The sequence below is a fragment of the Schizophyllum commune genome (genome assembly GCF_000143185.2).
Source record: "Schizophyllum commune H4-8 unplaced genomic scaffold SCHCOscaffold_5, whole genome shotgun sequence".
Classification (NCBI taxonomy): domain Eukaryota; kingdom Fungi; phylum Basidiomycota; class Agaricomycetes; order Agaricales; family Schizophyllaceae; genus Schizophyllum; species Schizophyllum commune.
The window spans coordinates 942,325-961,899 of NW_026089542.1; the positions used below are offsets into that span (position 1 = coordinate 942,325).

The window sequence follows — 19,575 nt, forward strand, 5'->3', positions numbered from 1 at the left end:
CTTCCGCTTAGCACTGGCGCGATGTCCACAGGCCCAGGATTCGTCCGCCACATCCCTACCCTGCTTGCTTTGGGTACGGCAGGACTTCTCTACCTTTCCTCTCATCGCCCTACAACTACAACCATCCGATCTGCACCATCGAACGCCGAGTATATCCTTGCCCGATGTGCTGCTGCACAAGCACCCGCAGGACCTTCCCCCGACTTCTTCTCGAGGGACACCTCGGACAGATTCGATCCAAGTACACCTCCGACGTTAATCCTGGACACTATGCTGTTCACCGGAGAAGACAACGGTACTGTGGTTAAGCGTGCAGATCTTCTTCTCGAGAAGGGCCTCGTCAAGAGCATCGGGGACCTTTTCCACCTTCGCGAGCAGTACACGGCGACGGACCTGCAAGTGGTCGACATGCATGGGGCATGGGTGACTCCTGGGCTTGGTGAGAGCATAATTTTGTGCCGCGCATATGACGCAGACTAACCTCGCCTCAGTCGATCTTCACAGCCATCTGGGTGTCCTCAGCACGCCCATTCTTGATGGTACGTCGCTACTCCATGTAATATCCGCGTTTCTAACTCCTTAGCATAGGCGCTGCCGACCTCGACAGTCCTAATGGACTCGTCCTACCGTGGCTCAGAGCCATAGACGCTTTCAACACCCACGACGACGCGTTCGCCCTCGCCATTGCTGGCGGTGTGACCTCAGCTCAGATTCTTCCGGGGAGCATGAATACCATTGGTGAGCCCATCCACGATGACACGCTTTTTTCATCCTGACGTTTCCCGCAGGCGGCGAAGGCTTTATGATCAAGCTCCGCGCGACCAGGGAGCGCACGCCGACGTCTATGGCGATTGAACTTCCGCACCAGCTGAATGCAAGCGCGTCTACCGTCACTGATCGCACGCCGTGGAGGCACATGAAGTGCGTCGGCGCTTCATCAACTGTTCTGTCAATAATCTTATTAACATGCTCTCAACGCCAGGCAAGCGTGCAGTAGGAAGTACGGCACGCGCATGGACGCAGCATGGACTTTGCGCGCCGCGTATGCACAGGCCAGTCAGGCTCGACGTGCGCAAGACGCATTCTGTAGTGCTGCGCAAGCAGGCTTATGGCAAGGTCTTGGGGAATATCCGGAAGCATCACAATGGGATCTTCTAGCTGACGTCCTGAGAGGCAAGGTCAAAGTCAGTGATGTTGATGACTGCACTACACGCGCGATATCTGATCATCTTCAAGGTGACCAGCGATTGTTCTGAGGCTGTTGATCTGGACGCGCTCGCCAGGGTATTGTATCCTGCGGCTTGCGTCACTCGAGGATACTTATGTTTTCTCAGCTAACCAACGAATTTGACTTTCACGTCTCGTCCGTCCAGCATGCGTCGGACGCATGGCTGGTACCGGGATTGTTGAAGCGCATGTAAGCACGTCCTTCTTCCTCGTTGAGTTGGTCTAACAAGACCACCATAGGTGGGGCGGACCGCCCGCGTTGTCGTTGTTTGCCACAAATCATAGGTCCGTCGTCCTTGTCCTCTGAGTGCCAATGCATGTCTCAACCGGCTGTGCAGGCGCTCTCGTGAATCATACTGGAGCTCCGAATACGGACCCAACGTTCTTGCGCACGAAAATCTAACTGTTGTCCTGAGTGTAAGTCTCAAAAAACCCTATAAAAAGTTCGTAAACTCATCGGGCCTCTATTTACTAGACCGATCATCCGACTATGCCCGCCCGCGACCTCATTCAGGAAGCGCGGCAGGCATACTATCATGGCCTTAACTCCAGCCTCTCACTTGCTGCCGTCACTTCCGCCCCCGCACATGCTGTGGGCATGGGCCACAGGCTCGGCGAACTACGCGAGCACGCAGACGCAGACCTCGTCGTCTGGAGCGCGCACCCACTGCAGCCGGGCTCGGTACCCATCCAGGTCTGGATCGACGGTATCGCGCAGTTCCCAGGCGGCGACAAGTATTCGGAGGACAAGGACAAGCGACAGAAGGCACCGCGTACGCCAGACTGGGAAGAAGAGACGGAGAACGCGGTGCGGTACGGCGGTGTCCAGCCGTTGGATTCGCGCAAAGTTACGGGGAAGGTGGTCTTTGCGAATGTGCGGCGGGTGCTGAATGGCGACGATGACCTTGTCGAACTGGACGTGGAGGATGAGGCGAAGAAGAAACTGAAGACGGTCATCGTTGAGAACGGGAAAATAACCTGCATTGGGGTGGAAGAGTGGGATTGTGAGGGTGCGGACGATGCGGATGAGTCCATCGACCTGGAGGGCGGGGTCATCGCACCGGGTATCATCTCCTTTGGGTCGCCGCTGGGTATGGGAGAGATGGCCGACGAGCCTTCAACGCAGAATGGTCTACCGCTGGACCCGCTGCAAAGGAAGGTACCTGCTGTCCTTGGCGACGCAGCTGGGCTGCAGTTCGCCGCTGACGGCCTGGTATGCGACACGCGAGATGCTATGTGAGGGTATCCTTCATATTGACCTTGTATGCCAGCTGATTGTACATCTTTCAGAAATGCGTATCGCTCGGGCGTCACCTACGCAGCGACCGTCCCTTCAGCGTCAATTATGGGCATGACGACGTCGCCGGTCATGCAAGGACTCTCCGTGACCTTCCGTGCTGGCTGTTTCTCGGTAATGGAGAGAGGAGCCGTCGTGCAGGACGTTACTGCGCTGCACGTCCACATCTCCCGCGACACTCCAATGGGTTACCACGGTGCGGCAGTCAGCCAACAAATTGCGCTCCTTCGACGCTTGCTGCACGGATGGGAGAGCGAAGATACAGAGACAGGGAAGTGGTTCAAGAAGGCAGCCGAGGTAAGTCGGTCGGCGCATGCTGCGCGAGTCCTAGCAATTAACTCCTTCATGCAGGGCGTTATCCCACTCGTTATCGATGTCGAGAGCGCAGATATCATGTCGACGTTACTGGTTCTGAAGGCCGAGGTGGAGAACCGCATTGGGTCGGCGATGCGCGTCGTATTCGCAGGCGCGAGCGAGGCACCGCTGCTAGCACGAGAAATTGTACGTGCGCGCGTCGGTGTGATCCTGACTCCAGCGCGACCGGTGCCTTTGAAATGGGAGGGACGACGGATGTATGTGGATCTCTCTTGTACCCGCAGAAATGCGCTCATCTTCACCAGCATCCCCGGGCCGCCGCTCACAACCGAGACGGGAGTAGGGATTCTACTCCAACTTGGTGTCACAGTAGGCTTAGGCGTTCGCGAAACGTGGTCAGTACGCAACACGCGCTTCGAAGTCGCTCAGGTAAGCATAAAGTTCTTTGCGCTGGCCTTCCTCTCATGGACTACAGGTTTTGCACGAGACGGAAGATCTCGACGAGAAGACAGCAACGAGACTGGTGACCACCAACATGGCTACTCTGCTCGGTATACGGCAAACTGAAAAACCCGACCTTGTAGCCTATAGAGGCGGAGGAATGTTCCAGCTCGAGAGCAAGGTTGTCGGCGTACTGTCTCCTCAGCGGGGATTTGTGGACCTCTTCGTGGACTAGGATGATCTTTCGTTATTTATTGGCGCCCTTTAGTATATTTATATGTCTCAGTTTCCTATCCTATCGAAATTATACCCACTTCAACCCAAGGGCATAGGCTCAGGGCTGGTCCTTGTCTTGGTCTCAGTGAAGGTCCTTTGACACTGAGTTATGGGCGACTATAGGCGCGTTTCTGAATCACGTGGCTTCGTCGGCGATCACCGCCTATGTTACTAGTAGTATGTTTCAGGGCCGCGGTCGACAGCCTTTCTTTGACGACTCTCTCCTTGCCTTTCACCATCCTCTGTCGGGCCTCCCTCAATCGTCGAAGTCTGCCTTGACAGTGTCTGCCCGCCCACCATGTCATCTTCCGCGCTCTATCGAGAGCAGCAGCATATACCTATCTGCACCAACTGTGATCACGCCTGTCATCTCGACCTTAACCTGCCACCACTGGGTCCGAACAATCCTGTCCTGCGCGGCGGGATGCAGCTCTCAACTCAGGATGATGCCCTTATTCAAGAGTCTCTGGTTTCTACCGACGCAGGCCTACGTCATATTCGTGGTATCATGAACGGACACGGCTGATCGAGCGAAGGTTGAAGACTCATCGCGATATATAAAGTACACAGGACGGTGTAGTCACGATCCCGCATCTTTCGTGGGCGCGACTGGGTGACTTGATGACCATGACGCCCCCCGCGTACGCACTTTAGCTAGTGCGCCACTGCCCAAGACTTACTGCCTGGAAGTATGTCAACGCGACGGTCTTGCTTCCCGAGTTCTCGTCCGTGGCTATATCTGCGGATCCCGTCACTGCTTTCCCACCTGCGCAGGCTGCACCTAACTTTGAGCACTACAAGGGACCTGTCTCTCGTCCAGCTGATGTGCCCGGTCGAGCTCGAGCATGCGCACTTGGCGTTCGACAAAGAAGCGAAGGTGATGAGCGCAAGCCCCTTCTCGCTGTTTGCGCTTTCGTCAAGCACTCTGCGTTGCCTATCGCTTCTGAATCGGCCCAGATCGTTCGTGGATCCCGCGTTTCTCGCGTCGTTGCGCACTCTGATCACCCTCGAACTTCAATTCCACAAAAACGCCCCGCTGACGCAGGACCTCGTCGACGTGCTGGGTGCTCACAACTCGATACAAAAACTGCGTGTCCTGGAGCTGGGAGGGATCCTGGACCTCGAAGCCAAGTCGCTGGTAGAGGTGATCGCCCGACACGAAGCGAATTGTCCTCTCCAGCGACTGCGTCTCAAAGGAATTTTTGCCCTCAGGCCAGCCAAATTCGGATGGAGCGATGGAATGGAAATACACCTGGAAGGCCTCGTACCCGACTTCAGAATGATGGTGTGGAAGCAGCCTATGCATCTTTTGCGCCGTCATCTGGAGTCGTAAAGCATTGTGAAAGTCTGCGAAAAGTGAGTTTCACTGCCTGCATATGAACGTCCCCCACTGATTTGCGCTCTTTAGCCATTCATTGCTTGCTCAAATGCCATACCGGACGCGTTGTAGGATTTCTGCGTGAAGCAGGCGTGGTCAAGGCCAAGCACACTTGCGACCATTTGTAGAATATAGTTCCCGAAGTCTCCAACTGTGTGCAGGCTCGGGAAACGCACGATGAACAACATCATCACCATGCTATGAATTACACCGTAGTCTGCGTTAGGTTCATGACACGGAGTACATCTGTCTGATTTTCTCTGAATCCCCTCCAATCCTCCCCTTCTCCGGCTATGCGTGACTGATATGCACGTGATGGCGCTTTGATGTTGAGTTCGGTAACCGTCACGTTGCTAAAGGTCCCCTCCCGCCACTCTCATGATTTGAAGTCACTAACGCGCTCATTATCCTGACATATAGACCGAGATGGCCCTCAGCTCGTCTCCGCGCAAGCTACAAATTCCGCTCTCCACCGGCGACGAGACGAGAAACGACGGGTCCAGCTCCTTCGGTGTGACGAAGCGTGCATTCTTCTGCGGGGTAGTCATTGAGGGTTCGGAGAATGGGAGAAGACTGCCCGATGGTGCGAGACCACAAATACTAGCAATGTGCGCGTACTGACGCAAAGACAGACGTGCAGGACCTTGTGCTATCCCTCGGCGACCCGCTAGAGTCTGACGGAGCGGACGCGGGATTCCTGGACCCATCTCGTTCATCTCAGAGCAATGTGCGTCTCATTCACGACATCTAGAAGCTCACTGACCCTCCTCTAGCAGGATCACTACCAGCGAAAGCGCGCTATGACCGACACATCCGCCCTCGCCGCCGACATACGCGAACTCGTCACCACAGAGCGCAACTACGTAGAACGCCTCCGCACCCTGAAGCATTCGTACGCCGACCCCCTCAGGAGCTTCTCGCGCGACAAGAACACGTCCCTCCTCCCCGCGTACGAGGCGAAAGTCCTGTTCGGCAATGTGGATAACCTCATCCCCGTTAATGAGGCGTTCCTCACGGATCTGGAGAAGATGATGGCTCCCAACGGCGCGAAGACAGTTGGAGGCGTCGGGGACGTGGCTCTGCGGCACTTCAAGGAGCTTCGGGGCTTTGAACTGTACAAGCAGTACTATGCGAAGCGCGAGGAGGCGCAGGCCATCTTTGAGCGCGAAGTGTCAAAGAAGTCCTCGCAGTTCGTACAGTTCATAGAGGTGCGCGTCCATACTTCCCGTCTGAACACCACTAACAGCTACACAGAGGATTAAGTACGAACCCGCTGATACCTCGCGCAATCGCGTTGGTCTGAGGGAGCTGCTCATAGACCCTGTGCAACGCATCCCCCGCTACACATTGCTCTTCAGGAACATGATCAAGCACATGGCGCCTGACGACCCCCAGCGCGACAAGCTCATCGAGGCGGACGAGATTGCTAGCAAGATCGCGCAGGCCGAAGCGGACGAGCAGACGAAACGTGCTGCCGTCTTCTACTGCCTCAGCACCAGCATCGAGGGCTTTCCCGCCGACCTGCACTCCATCTCGCGTCGATTTATAGACTGTATTGACGTTGAGGACATCATCACTGACGGTCTTATGTCTGCGAGCGCGTCGACCACAAGCCTGGGGACATCGCTTAACTGCACACTTTTCCTCTTCGACGACAAGATGGTCATAGTCAAGCGTCCACACGACAAGTCTGGCAAGGCTCTGTCAGGTCTCGATGCCGTCGACAAGGTCACCAAAGGCGCCAGCTTACCCACAAAGCGGCGGAGTGGAATGTCGTGCAAGGGTGTCGTCGACATCGCCGACGTCGTCGCCACGGATATCGGAGGCGCAGGTCAGGGCGTGCATAGGCGAGCGAGCATGGGCTGATGCGAGCAAACAGACATCAACATGTACTTCGAGAATCCGCCGCGGGATCAGAGCGATCGCTGGTCTGGCCGACCTTTCCGTGCGCTCTCCGTCGTGCATCCTCCGCATCCCATCAATCTCGATCCTCCGAAGACGCAGGCGGACAAGCAGCGGTTTCTAGAAAACTTATGGCTTGTGCAGGCGAAGTACAGGGCGAGAGTTGGGCAGTCGGTTGTTCTCTGCTCTGAAGCGAAAGAGGTGGAGGCTCGCGGAGGCCGTTCGGTTGTCGCCAGGACATTCTACAATGTCTATCAGCGGAAAGCTTTCTTGCAGGAACCCAAGAAGGTGCGCTCGCGACCTTCGGTTTATAGCAGTTGCTAACAGTGGTCTTCATAGACCAAGGCAGTCGTACATGTCGATGCTTCAGGGAGCGCCGACAATATCCCATTCGGGGTGGGCGGCCCACCCTTCGTTTGCATCCGTCTTCAACCCATGGCGGGCGAACTATGCCGCATGCGTATCACATCCAGCAGCGAAGACACCGACGGAGAGGAGGACGAGGTTCTACAAGCTAACCGCGTCTCTGCCCGCGTCGTGCAGACGATCCACCAATACGGCCTCTTCGACTTCCGTTCCGGCCGCAACTCCATGCCCAGCACACCCACGGCGAAGTCGAAAGCGTCGCTCTTCAATTTGGATGCGCTTTCTAGGAGGCTCCCCGGCGACTTCTTCGTGGGCTCTGTCAACGGGCACAGGCGAGCGAAGTCGTCGACGAGGAGTCGGAATACTATCACGTCACACAGCACAGGGCACACCCAGAGCACGAGCACGGGTGACAGTTTCGCGTTCTCGAATCGGTCCGAATCAACTGCGGCGACGTCTGTCGAGGACGGATCCATGCGCGCGGGCAAGACCTCACGGTCGTCGAGGTCGCGCAAGCTGCGGAAGTCGCCGCTGAAGACATCGGAGGGCGGCGAGCCGTTGCGGAGCTCTTCGCGGCAGAGTTCGTTGGGTTCGCGCTCGCGATCAACGTCGAGAGGGCCCGATACGGATTATAGTGATATGGAGGAGGATGACAGGACGCAGGAGCTGGACTCGTCGGAGTGGGACTTGCAGATGAAGCTCGAGCTTGCGCGCAAGAACAGCCAGACGCAACATGGGAAGCCGCTCCCTGCGCTCGACCTCGACGCGAATATAGATGACACGATTCTGGAGGGTTCGTCGTTACGAATGCTTTCGTCGATTCCGTATACTAACATAATATGAGTAGAGGAGCCACCGCAACCTCTTCGACCTTTGTCAAGGGCTTCACGAGATAACCGCTCGATTTTGTCGAAGCCAGAGTCTGAGCTAACAGTGACCGATGCGCCCCTTCTGCGCCCTGACTCACGACTATCTGACCGACCACGCGGGCCTCGCAGTCCATCCCCTCGACCACCCTCACGCTCACCCGAGCCTCGCATGCGTACACCAGAGCCACCACGGATGCGGACGCCTGAGCCTTCCACGGCGCCCGTGCTACCGTCCTTCGACGAAGAGTTGGCTCGGGAAACGCCAAGGCCGCCGCCACCGGCGTCTCAGCTTCCGCAACTGTCCAGAGGCCTCACCCGCAGCTCTCGCATACCCTTCTTCCCAACAGCAGCGAGTGATGCGACACCACGGCCATTATCCATAGTATCACAACATACTGGCCCTGTCGAGCCGCTGTCTATCAAAAAGAAGGCATCGACGGGCCCGGGATCGGTGTCGAGTTCGCTGTCGAGCTCGCCGGTACGCCGCTCGCAGGAATCGCCGACGAGGTCTTCTTCGCGGGATGACCTGCCGAGAGTGTTGTCGCCATTGCCCTTCACCAATGGCTTCAACAAGGGCAAGGCTAGGTCGCGGGATGGTTCTCCTGATGCGGACCGTTTACAACGGCTCGCTGAGTCCACTCGAGAAGACGTGCGTTGTTCTGCTTCGTGGGCACTCGGCGCGTCTAATCTGCACTGTAGATCGATTCTGCTCGCAGAGTAGTGAAGCGCATCAAGCTGGAGGTGGAAGGTCTGCGTACAGCAGGCGAACCTACTACGCCCATATCACGGCCAGCCTCGCCCGACAAGACTTTGCGCACACCGCAGCGGACCACTCCGTTGGTGAGCTTTCAGAAACTGTTGCAATTGCGCCTCCCGCTCAATGTACGCAACAGACCAAAGAAGCTCAGCAGCGAATGGAAGAAATGCGACAGCTCTTGGGCCAGCGCGATAACACGCCTCGAAGTCATTTGCGAAGTGTCGCTTTACGAGCAACGCAGTCCATGGACGCCGGCGGCCCAGGTCGTGCAACTATGGATACCAGCATCGTTGGTCGGTCGTTAGAAAACATGGCCAACGAGCTAGATGATACGCTGTCGCGAGCAGCAAGGTCCGCCGATGCGATGCAGGAAGACATCGACGAGCTACAGGCAACCCTGCAGGAGGTACGATTGATGTATTATATCCATATGGACAAACCAAGGTTGCTGACTCTGACTAGAAATCCGAGGCCCTCGAGAAGAGTCAAGAAGAAGTCAAGAGCGTCAAACGCCAGACGGAGGTCATCAAAAGTCTTCTCAACGATAAGACGGCGGAGACGGAGATCCTCTATCAAGTGCGCGCCCAGTCTGTGATTGCCCTGCGTCTTGTCCTCATATCCACCTAGACCTTCAACGAGGAGCTGGATGGCATGTACCAGGACGTCCAGTTGCCTGACGAGGAGGCCTGGGCCGCAATGGCCAAAGACTTGCGAGAAACCAAGAAGGCTCGGAATAACCTCACGGCCGAAAATTCGTACGTTCTTGCACTGCTGAAGATGACTGTCACCTCATGTCCCATCTAGTACTCTGAAGCGTCGGCTAGCCGAAATGGAAATGCAGCAGGAAGAGTGCGTGCTGCCTGCTCTCGTGGACACTCCGTATGCTCATCTCCTCCCACAGGTGGGCTACCCTCTTACGTGCGCACGGCCTGATACCATGATACTATTCATTCATCTACGCATCTATCTCCATTACATAGAATCGTGTCCCGCGTATATATGCGTTCTAATTGTGGCTACTACGTTAAGTTATGCATCGGCGGTCATGGCAGCGGAACGCGAGGATGAGCTCAGGGAACAACGGGTACGTCAACTCGTCACGGGCGACACATGATGATGATAATGATACACGACGGTAGCTAGTACACTAACAAAAGAGGAGGTAGAAGAACAGCGAAGAAATGGGTGGGAGGGGGTATGGTACACACAAAAAGCAAAATAAGAACGTAACGGACCCGCCGGGCAGGGGCGGGACAACAGAAGCCCACATACTTACTCTCGTTTATAAAAGGGGTATTATCATGAGGGCACGGCGGCAGTCGCCGTTGCGGGAGGGCTACAATGCGGGGACACAGGCGTGAAGTCGAGCTCGTGCGTCGCTGTAGGCGCAAGGGAGGGGAAGTACGGTGTAACGTCGGGGATGTGCACGTCGAGGACGATGGGCGGGTCCTCCTCGTCGGCGGGCTTTTCGATCCCGCCGGGCTCGTCCGGTCTGTCTGGCGCGCTGTTCGCACGGCGGTGCTGCAGCGGCTGTCGAGGCGTGGTGCGGACGGCGGTTTTGGAGAATCGGCGAAGGAGGCTCTGCGTGACGGTCCGGTTCGCATCGTGCAACGAGGCGCCGTGACCATGATCACTCTGAGTCTCGGGTATCGCCAACGTCCGGGTGCTGGAGTTGGTGGAGGAGAAGGAGGATGACGCGCCGCGAAGGAAGCCCTTGAAGTTGCGCACGAGCGACGAGCGCCGCTTGCTCTCCGGATCGCTCGGGACATGCCGGAGACCCTTGTGCGACGATGACGAGGTGAGATTGACGGGGCTGCTCGTTGACGATCGCGCGGACGATTGTGAGAAATGCGAGAACGGGGACGGCGAAGGCGATGAGCCTGCAGATGCCGGGCTGAAGGCGCTGACGCCCTCCGTCGAGATGACGCTTGGCCTCTTCGCCAGGCGCCGGTTGGCGAGGGACAAGCCGCGCGTACGGTCTGCAGAGGCCGCCTCCACGTCGAAGATGCTGTTGCGCTTGTACACGCGCACGCTCTCATGCCGCGTCAGCTTGCTCTTCGCATTCGCGATGCTCAAGCCCGAGTTCGCCCGTGGCGTAGCGCGCGAGCCCGCCACCGACGGCGCCTGAAAGAGGTCTTCCTCGCGCCTGCTTGCCTGCGCACGCGCCGCCAGCACTGGCTCCGAAATGACGTCCAGCAAGCCACGATCAACAGCGAGGCGCGCATTGTGCGACGCGCGCCGGATGACGACCGTCTCGTTGTCCACCGATGAAAATATGGCCTTGACAGACGCAGTCGACGAGCGTCGACTCGCCGCGATGTGCTGAGGCGGCCCATCATGCAATCGTCTCGAGACCTCCGTGAACCCCTGCTGCCCATCACTCCGCTCGACCACCGCCATCAACGACTCCTCCAGCATCTTCGAGCTCGACGAGCCCCTCAGCTCCGGAATGCTCTGGATCGTCGGCAGCGGCGTGATGCTCTGCAGCACCTCCGCCGACTCCGACTGTTGAATCGGCCCGCCGCGCGCGTCCAGGTACAAGCTCGACGTCGGCTCGTTGATCCACGACGTCCGGTGCGCCTTCGCCTCGCGCATGGACGCCATCCACGCCTCCTTCTCCCTCTGGCACGCCGCGGCGAGCTCGAACTGATGGCCCTTGCCCAGGAGGCGGAATGAGCAGGGCAACATTGCTATGAGGAACGTGCGTGAGCGAGACAACCTTAATGAGGCCACGAGCAAGGCCACGTACCGTCCCTCTCGTCGAGATCTACAATTTCAAAGTCCGCGAGCGAAAACCAGTGCTTCGGCTCGTACACCTTGCCCTTGCAGACCTTGACGAGGATGAGGTACCCGCCCAAGTACAGGAAGGCGCCAAGATACTTCGCCTTGATATTCGCGGATGCAGTCATCGGCTGCAGCGGGCTGTGGTGCACGACGTCCAGCGATCCGGCAAGGAGGCACGTCCCAAGCGAGCTCAGGAAGCTGCTTGTCATATTGAGGCTGGCCGGCAAACTGTGTTGCGAGGCGGACGAGGAGGAAGACAGCCGAAGCGCGCTTGCGACGCGAGACACAATGAGCGCGCTCTGTGCACACACTGCTTGCCTCGCTCGAGCTGCGTCCACGGCAGCGGCGACATGACGCATCGCCTGCGCAGCGCTCTCTACCGCAACATGCACAGCAGAACGGCGAGAGGGCTGCCCGGCGGACAAGCGTTGCGCCCCGCGACTGGGCTTGAGCTGGTCAAGAAGTAGCGGGTACTTGCAGATGCGCTGGATGGGCTTGATCAGGTAGTCCATCAGCGTCAGCCTGCGCGCACGAAGCTCGTTCGGGAACGGGAGGGCCTCGCGCTGTTGTGCTACGGATCGCCGCCGCAGGCTACGAACAGCACCGTCGAGGGAGTGGACTGATCTTGACCGCTTGCGAGGTGATGGCGAAGGCAACTCCGCAGTGAAGGTGTCTGCATTGGTTGGTGTAGCTGCTGAGGCGCTGGCGGCGTGAGGGACGGCTTTGCGAGGGGTCGCTTGAGTCGTTGAAGGTTCCTCCGCCGACGGTCGGGGCGACATCTCATGCACCATGTCAGAGCAGCGTCGTTCGAACTCGTCCCACTCGGGTGGATGCTGATGCTGCACGCGGCGAATGACCTCGGTCGCTTCTTGATGGCCCGTACAGAAGGCCTCATACATGTTGAACCTAGAAGACTGATCACCCTCATGAGAATTGCCCTCCAGAAATCGCGGGGGTGCTAACCTCGACCGCAAACTTCGTCGCGACCACGCCAATCGCGCTGTCGATATCGCAGTCCGACTGATCGTTCAGTTCTGGCCAGCCTTCCTCGGAGCGAACCACGCCCATCCTGATGCCGTGCGGAAGAAGCGCCTCGCGTAGCTCGTCGACGAACTCCTCATGCAGCTGCATGATATCCTCCGCGTTCCGCATCATAATGTCCATCTCGACGGCGTTGAGAATGACACGGCCCTTGTCCTTCTCCTTGCCGGACGTCGGACTGAGGTGCTGCACGCCCTGGCCGTCCACGGTTGTCAGCGCGAGCGCATTGTGGATGCTGTTGGCCGAATTGACGCGCGAAATGGACGTAAACGAGGACCCGCTTCTCGAGAAGGATGGCCGCGAGGTCAGATTGGCTAAATTCCGCAGGTAGATCTGTATCGGCTGTCAAACCGTCGGGCACCGCAACACGCTCGGAAGCCGACGCACCGTGACCAGAGCCCGCATATCCAAGACATACCCCACCTCCGTCGTCAGCAGTTCCATGAGGGCATGGTACTTGCGCGTGTCCTCCTTCAGCTTCTCCGCTCGCCACTCCGCCTCCTCCCCACCAGGGTCCATCGCATCGGGCTCGGCAGTGATCACCCTCTCAGGGAAGGTAAACTTGCTGGGCCCTGGCTCGCCGGCATTGTCCAGCTCGTCTTCGTCCGCATCGCTCGGCGTCGATCCCTCGATATGGAAAAGCGAGGGACGCGAAGTGTGCGGCGTGTTCAGGGCGTGTATGTGCGACGCCAGGGGCGGCTGCGGCTCGCGCACTTTTCGAGATATCCCGGGGCGCAGCTTGCTGCCCGTCGCATTCAAGTCGTACTCGCGCAGTGCGGGTGCCCGGTAGAGTGTGTCGGACATAGACTTGCGGCGCATGGAAAGCGAGGGCGCTGAGACTGAGCGATGTGGGTGTCTGCGAGGGGCCGTATTGGGCATAGATGGTGAGACGGAGACAGCAGCGTGTTTCCTATGGCGTGAGGTGACGCAAGTGACCGAGCGCTTGACGAGGGTCGGTGGCGGCGGCGTCGGTGGTACCGCGATCCAGGTCGGCGCCAACAATGCCGGCTTGCAGCGCGGAGACTGCGGGGAGGTCGGAGCGGTGGTAAGCTGGGAGGCGGAGAGGCTCGAGTTGGATGAAGAGGTGACCCGTGAAAGGCTATCGAACGTGCATGCATCTGCGCTCGTGGTCGGGGTGCAGACGGGTGATGCGCGGATGGGGGGCATGGGCAGGAAGCCGTTGGCCGTGAAGCGGTGCTGACCGCGGGCGTTGCGCGTGGGCGAGGTCGTGATGGTGTCCGCGGACGGTGAGAACATGCCGAGGGAGAGCTTGAGGTCCTTGCTGTTCGCGCGGCGGGAGGAGATGGGGACGGCGGGGCGGCGGGGAGGAGCTGCCGCGGGGCGATCTGTCGGTGCCAGGGCTTGCATAATTTCAGCACCGTTGCGGCCAAGAAGTATGAGCAGGGAGGGGGGAATTACGAAAAAGCTAGTAGAATATAGTGGAAGAAGGGGCTGGCCGCATTGCGCGAGAAGGCAGGGGACGCGGCAACGGCGGGGCGACGGTAACTGGCAAACTTACGATGGCCGATGCCGGATGGTTCCAGAGACGGTGACGGACAGGAGCCGACAAATATGATCTCTGGGCGGCGGCAAAACGGTGATCCTGAGTGGTGGCGACGACCCGCGCGTCCCCTTGCCTTTCACCTGTCGCGCGTCTGCCTTGCGATGTCGTTCGAGTGAGAGTTGAAGAAAAAGAGGGCGTCCGGGGCTGTGGGGCGATGGGCGGCTGGGGGAGGAGAGCCGGAGCCGAGTGCGGCGGATATTGTGTGGGCTGGCGCACGCACGGTCGGTAGCCCGTCGGCGGTGACACAGAGGCGGGGCGTGTAGCGGCAAGCGTTGGAGATGATGGCGGTCGGGAGCAAGAGGTACGCGCCCGTCCTCCTTCCCCGACGTCCCGAACGCTTCTGGTCGCCACGCCCCCGGAGATCACCCCGGATCCGGCAACTACTCACGGCCGTATCGGTCCGGCGCATTCTATGATCTCATCACCTGCTCATTTTTGTTCTGCTTTTGGTAATTCTTGTTCCTCCGACGTGCTTCGCGCCCTGGCTTACGCGCCTACAATTGCCTAACGCGGGTTGGCGCCCACCATCGCCTCGAGTTCAGCACCGTCGCACATCCTGTGGTCCTTACGCCGCAAACCTATCATTGCAAGCACGCAACCCGCTAGCCCCATCCGATAAACCGATTGAGCACGATGCACATGGTGGCACGAACGCGGCAGAATGGCGTAGCGTAACGCGTTGCAGCCGCACCACGTTCGATCGAAGAACTTGGGGATAGATACGAGCAGCGCGACGCACCCCAACCAAGTAGACAATTAGATCGCGAGGCGCAGATAGTCCGCGCAGAAGACGCATAAACGTCGCGCATAGCTCCCCACCGCTCGCGCCTTGCTTCCTATCGCTCTACGCCCGAAATTCAAACATTAGTGTACCGTAAGACGAAGAGGCAGGCTGAACCAGACGCGTACCATGCAGCAATACTCCTGAGGATGACAGGAGCACAGCACGTCCCAGAGCGACAGGCCATGAGGATCTTCTCGGGCATCCTCGAGACGGATAGGAGATCCCCCTAGCTTCCGGGATGAGGTGCACCACCCCGTGTACGGCAACGCGACACATTCTTCACTCCACTCCGACATAGAGTGCCGATCGGCGGCGAGCGGTCTGCCGTACATCCAACCTCTCTTCTTGCGTACATTCTACCTTTCCTCTTGCGATCCCAGCCATTCTTCTTGCGTACAAGTGACTGCGTCAACGTCTACGCGCTTGCCGTACTGCGACCTCTCTTGGTCTGCCGTATCTCCTCCCTTGGTCCAGTCGCGTCTCCTCCATGATCCAATCGTATCTCCACCCCAGGCTCTTCCGTTGCCGTAAATTCGACCACTTCACCGCCGCGCAAAAATGCACTCGCAACCGCACCAGAATGCACTCGCGACCGCACCAAAATGCAATCGTTACCGCCCCTTCGCCGTTGACAGAGCGCATTCATGACGCTTGGGTTGTTGCATGCGTAACGATACGCGCTAGACCCTGGTCTTGATGGAATACGGCATGCACTGTATGCGATACGACACGCTCTTCATATGCGAACCACGGCGGCTGGAGTACGCGTGGACCGGGCCCGATTGTCATGGTGGCCAGATTGCGCACTTCACTCTAGTCGCTGGAGCCCATATAACCCCGTCTGAGCGACCATATAACCCTGTTAGCCGGGTATATAGATTGTCGAAGCGCCCCATAGTGTCAAGTATGTCGAAGCGCTCCGCAGGCAAGTCGCTGGTGGCGTATCGCGTCTAGTGAGTGCTCTCGGAGAGACAATATCCGAGAGATGTGTCGGGCGACAGTCAGTGTGTTGAGTGGACATTGTGCTTGCGACGTCGACGCCTCGATGTTCGTTTGTAGCCCGTGGTCCCGTGTACCGCATGGCGGCGTCGAACGATAACTCCACGAAGACGGCGGCGCGAAGTACGAAAAACGGAGAGCTCGGCGAAGGTCGGCGACGGATGGGGTACACGGCAGTCTTTGTAGGTGGTCGATAGTCTTCGTAAAAGCTGACAGTCCCCATCCTTGCTGAAGGTGGACAGACGCCTCGAATTGCATGGGCTTCGCCCCATCGTCGGCGAGATCCAGTGGGGTGCGGGAGGTACGCTGTAGCTTGGACGCTCGCCACAGCATCTTCTGCCATTCCAAGCGCAACTGCGAGGGGCCCGAAAGGCAAGGAAGCCGCGACAAACGGAAGCGGCGAGGCCAGGGCTCATGTCATCGTCACAGTGACGAGGAGAACATCAGCTAACGAAAAGTCTTCAGCTCAGTGACAAAGGCAATACGTGATGTAGACGCTCACCATGGTGCGATCTTTCTATTCACCAGTGGGCATTCAGCCACTGCCGCTAGCGCCCTTCAACAGAGGCTGAATCGTTTGCCGCGCGGGACCTGGCAATGCAAGAGATAGACCGCTAACGCCACGCTCGACCAGCCACAAAGCCATCACATTCGGGTGCGGGACCGTAGGAGACGGAGGGTTGGGCACGAATTATGTTTGAACGTTGAGCGTCATGACTGCCGCGTAGGCAGTTCGCCATAGCTGTATACGACATGCAGGCGCTGACCATTCAGCCACAGCAACATTCGAAGGCTTGGCCGTTCATTCAAAGCGACATTCGGAAGCTTGGCCACAAACAACGAGCGCGCCCATGTGTGGCACGTTGTTGTCAGAGCAGATCTGTATAGTTCCATCGCATCGTGTACGTCCCCTGCGACGGCGTTCTCGGGCGCAGCGAACGGCCATGCACGGAGGATGATCGAGAGCGCCGCGATGGGGTGAGGGCGTACGAGAGCAGCATGACGAGAAATCGAGAGCAGTATGAGGAAGAATTGAACATCGCACGGAAAGGAATATGCGAGAATTACTGCGCAATATTCCACCGCCGGTCTACCGAAAATCGGGGGCATGAAAGGTTGCGCGATACGGTGACGACGGAATTTAGAATGAAGGAATCGAGTCGACCAACGGCAGAGTTGGCATGCAATACGGCGGAGATGCGCTCGGCGGCGAAGCCAGGGACACGCGATGAGGTTCCTCCAAGCATTCCGCCACGCAGTCGTTCTGGGGCCTTCCTCCATACCACAGCGCGCGAGGACGGCCGAAGGGGGAGCGCTCTGAGACTCGAACATGCCAAGTTTGGTCCAGCGGGGAGCGGAGTCCGCATGGCGGTGCGCCGACGCCAGTACACGAGGCATGGCAGTGCGCCGACGCCATTACACGAGGTACGGCGATGGAAACCCATCGGAATGGAGGAGTAGCCGTCAGGATATAGCGAGTGGAAATCCGCATCGTATCTGAGTGGAATTACGCCTTGTATCTGCGGCGGTGCTCCGTGCCAGGATATCTCACTGTCTTCCTGAGGCGTCACTCCATATCCATAGCACCGGGCTACGGTCGAAAGCGGCCTTGGGGAGCGCTGACTGCCCCAACGGTGCTGCCCATCGGGGTCCTATACCCTACGAGGCCCTGCTACTCCACAGCGAGGATCGGAGTACAATGTGCCGGCGCTATAAAATGAGGCCTAGGCGGTGTCGTTACACGAGGTTGAGTGACGGTTGGGTTATGTGGACGACCGCGTTCGCCAGTGTTGGCAACGATGTCCGCGACGCAGCAGAGTTAGGGCCGATGCGATAGGCTCGGGTCGAGTACGATCGTGGCTTGCACTGCGGCGACAATATAGGCCACTGCGTCGAGTACGTAGACGGCAAGCCACCGCTCTGCATACGCCTAGGACGCTCTACATGCGTACGGTGGGCCGATGGGCCCGAGCGTCGCATGAACGCACGCCCGGTGCGTCGCGTTCTGCAACGCCTGGTATAGCCGTAGGTGCTTCGTGCCCGCAAGATGACGGCGACATGTGCCTTGGTCGAGGTTGTGAAACGTGCGAAGGGTACGATGTATGGAGTCGCAAGCAGAATAACGCCTGCCGCAGCGACGTAAGATACGCTGAGTTGTAAGGCCGGTGCCCCTCTGTTGGCGAGAGCGATGGCCAGTGTATTGACGCGCTTATGGAGCTCTAGCCAGCAAGATAGCGACACCTAGCGGTCGCCGAGGGCTTGTTGAACATAGAGTGGCAAGAGAGGCCAGGGTAGGCTAAATCGCGGGCAAGCGACGGCGTTCTAATCCTTTGACAGCTACAGCTCTTCTTCATCGTGATAGTAGAGCGCAGATGGATCGGGGGAAGGCGATTGGATGGTGGGCTTCTAGGCGTGAAAGTTTGAGAGGAGCCCAGTAGGGTCGGTTGGCGGCTACAATGGGTAGACCATGAGGGGATAGCGGATGTGGATTGGGCGTGATTAGCGCATAACGGCTCCCAGTGGCACAGATTAGTCGGTTTCCGGGCATAGCGGTGTCGGTCGACGAGGATAACGAGGAGGCCAGTCAACCGATTGTCAGAAATAGAGGACGCCAGAGGTCGGTTTTCGATATCGGGTTCGAGAGCTTCATTCTTCATCTTCGGCTTCGTCGAACCATCGCTCTTCGGCCTCCCTGTCCTCGTCGCTATCCAAGGACTCGTCCCAATCGACTTCATCGTAGTCTATACCCTGCAAATATATCAGCGACAGTCATAGATAGCAAGGCGCAGCAGAAATGGATTGCGTAAAGACGGGAATACGATCAACAAGAATACTCACGTCTAGCAACCCGTATATGAACCTCTCGCGGATGATCCTCTCGAATAGCGCTTGACGATCAGCGTCCGTCTCTTCGGGCTCTGGCGGAAGAGGTGGTGCAGGTGGATGTATTGCCAGGGAATTCATCCGACCAACCACGTCATCTTCATCCTCATCTTCGCTTTCACTATCTTCCTCCGGTACGAAGTCATCCTCAGGATCGGGCGCAGGTACGGTCGAAACGCGCTCCCGCCTCAATTCTCGCACCCTCTCCGCCTCTCTTTCCTCCTCGTACTCTCCTAACAGTTTCCCAATTTTGTTGACATGCTTCTTCTGCCCAGGCATAAACCCCTCCTCCGCCCACCTCTTCTCCTCCATCGCTTCTTCTTGCCCTCGCCTCTCGCGTCCTTCCCACAAATGGGGCCAGGTATTTCGTGCAGCAAGAAAGGAGAGCTCTTTCGGAGACGTTGTAGTGTGCTTGGTGCGCCGATTGCGGATGCGGGGGACAGATGTGCGCTCCTTTGGCGTAGTGATTTGGGAGAACTGAGCAGCAAGATGGGGCGGAAGGTAGGTAAGGTTCTTCTTCAGGAAGCCGATGGGGTCTTGTAGTGGGGAGGGTGCGTAGGAAGAGTCCAGTCCAAGGTACTTGAGTATCGCGCCGTCGTCAAAGCAAGGTGCCGCCATCGTGGTTGGTGATGAGAGGGGATTGCGAGGGGATCGACGGTGCGCCGCTGACGTTGCACGATCGGGGGACCGGT

General features: G+C 58.1%; 6 protein-coding genes across 6 annotated transcripts; 3 read left to right on the forward strand and 3 right to left on the reverse strand.

Moving 5' to 3' along the window:
• Positions 1 to 21: 21 nt before the first annotated feature.
• Positions 22 to 3,515, forward strand: SCHCODRAFT_02498450 (uncharacterized protein; the record flags this gene model as incomplete). The annotated part of the gene is made up of 14 exons (XM_003036464.1): positions 22 to 439; positions 492 to 539; positions 589 to 738; positions 789 to 921; positions 983 to 1,184; positions 1,237 to 1,284; positions 1,335 to 1,417; positions 1,468 to 1,512; positions 1,566 to 1,644; positions 1,703 to 2,463; positions 2,518 to 2,821; positions 2,876 to 3,096; positions 3,145 to 3,268; positions 3,315 to 3,515. The coding sequence occupies 14 exons, from the start codon at positions 22 to 24 to the stop codon at positions 3,513 to 3,515; spliced, it is 2,817 nt and encodes a 938-aa protein (XP_003036510.1).
• A 643-nt stretch (positions 3,516 to 4,158) lies between these two features.
• On the forward strand, positions 4,159 to 5,143 carry SCHCODRAFT_02252362 (uncharacterized protein). Its single transcript, XM_050342199.1, has 2 exons — positions 4,159 to 4,912; positions 4,965 to 5,143. Exon 1 carries the CDS (start codon positions 4,248 to 4,250, stop codon positions 4,887 to 4,889), a length of 642 nt encoding a protein of 213 aa, XP_050200440.1. The 5' UTR covers positions 4,159 to 4,247; the 3' UTR covers positions 4,890 to 4,912; positions 4,965 to 5,143.
• A 152-nt stretch (positions 5,144 to 5,295) lies between these two features.
• Positions 5,296 to 10,046, forward strand: SCHCODRAFT_02621675 (uncharacterized protein). The gene is made up of 14 exons (XM_050345075.1): positions 5,296 to 5,517; positions 5,567 to 5,661; positions 5,708 to 6,142; positions 6,189 to 6,765; positions 6,814 to 7,124; positions 7,176 to 7,995; positions 8,050 to 8,720; positions 8,771 to 8,911; positions 8,965 to 9,234; positions 9,291 to 9,404; positions 9,456 to 9,583; positions 9,633 to 9,677; positions 9,730 to 9,912; positions 9,968 to 10,046. Exons 1-13 carry the CDS (start codon positions 5,361 to 5,363, stop codon positions 9,767 to 9,769), a joined length of 3,804 nt encoding a protein of 1,267 aa, XP_050200441.1. The 5' UTR covers positions 5,296 to 5,360; the 3' UTR covers positions 9,770 to 9,912; positions 9,968 to 10,046.
• An 81-nt stretch (positions 10,047 to 10,127) lies between these two features.
• SCHCODRAFT_02666500 (uncharacterized protein) lies at positions 10,128 to 14,021 on the reverse strand (the record flags this gene model as incomplete). Its single annotated transcript, XM_003037816.2, has 4 exons — positions 10,128 to 11,518; positions 11,578 to 12,526; positions 12,576 to 12,986; positions 13,041 to 14,021. 4 exons carry the CDS (start codon positions 14,019 to 14,021, stop codon positions 10,128 to 10,130), a joined length of 3,732 nt encoding a protein of 1,243 aa, XP_003037862.1.
• Positions 14,022 to 15,598: 1,577 nt separating this feature from the next.
• SCHCODRAFT_02252370 (uncharacterized protein) lies at positions 15,599 to 16,554 on the reverse strand. The gene is made up of 2 exons (XM_050342200.1): positions 16,503 to 16,554; positions 15,599 to 16,447 (listed from the first exon to the last, which is right to left on the reverse strand). The coding sequence occupies exon 2, from the start codon at positions 16,341 to 16,343 to the stop codon at positions 15,864 to 15,866; it is 480 nt and encodes a 159-aa protein (XP_050200442.1). The 5' UTR covers positions 16,344 to 16,447; positions 16,503 to 16,554; the 3' UTR covers positions 15,599 to 15,863.
• A 2,110-nt stretch (positions 16,555 to 18,664) lies between these two features.
• On the reverse strand, positions 18,665 to 19,501 carry SCHCODRAFT_02461420 (uncharacterized protein; the record flags this gene model as incomplete). The annotated part of the gene is made up of 2 exons (XM_003037817.2): positions 18,665 to 18,748; positions 18,839 to 19,501. Coding segments are annotated over 2 exons (747 nt in total), but the record flags the coding sequence as incomplete, so codon positions are not given.
• Positions 19,502 to 19,575: the final 74 nt, after the last annotated feature.

Excerpts from the sequence above, each read along its gene's own strand:
- SCHCODRAFT_02621675 (XM_050345075.1), top strand. The coding sequence starts at position 5,361 with ATGGCCCTCAGCTCGTCTCCGCGCAAGCTACAAATTCCGCTCTCCACC. Across the intron at positions 8,721-8,770 it reads CTGAGTCCACTCGAGAAGAC|ATCGATTCTGCTCGCAGAGT; the intron begins GTGCGTTGTTCT and ends TCTGCACTGTAG. Across the intron at positions 8,912-8,964 it reads CGCAGCGGACCACTCCGTTG|ACCAAAGAAGCTCAGCAGCG; the intron begins GTGAGCTTTCAG and ends TGTACGCAACAG.
- SCHCODRAFT_02252362 (XM_050342199.1), top strand. The coding sequence starts at position 4,248 with ATGTCAACGCGACGGTCTTGCTTCCCGAGTTCTCGTCCGTGGCTATAT.
- SCHCODRAFT_02252370 (XM_050342200.1), bottom strand. The coding sequence starts at position 16,343 with ATGGCAGAAGATGCTGTGGCGAGCGTCCAAGCTACAGCGTACCTCCCG.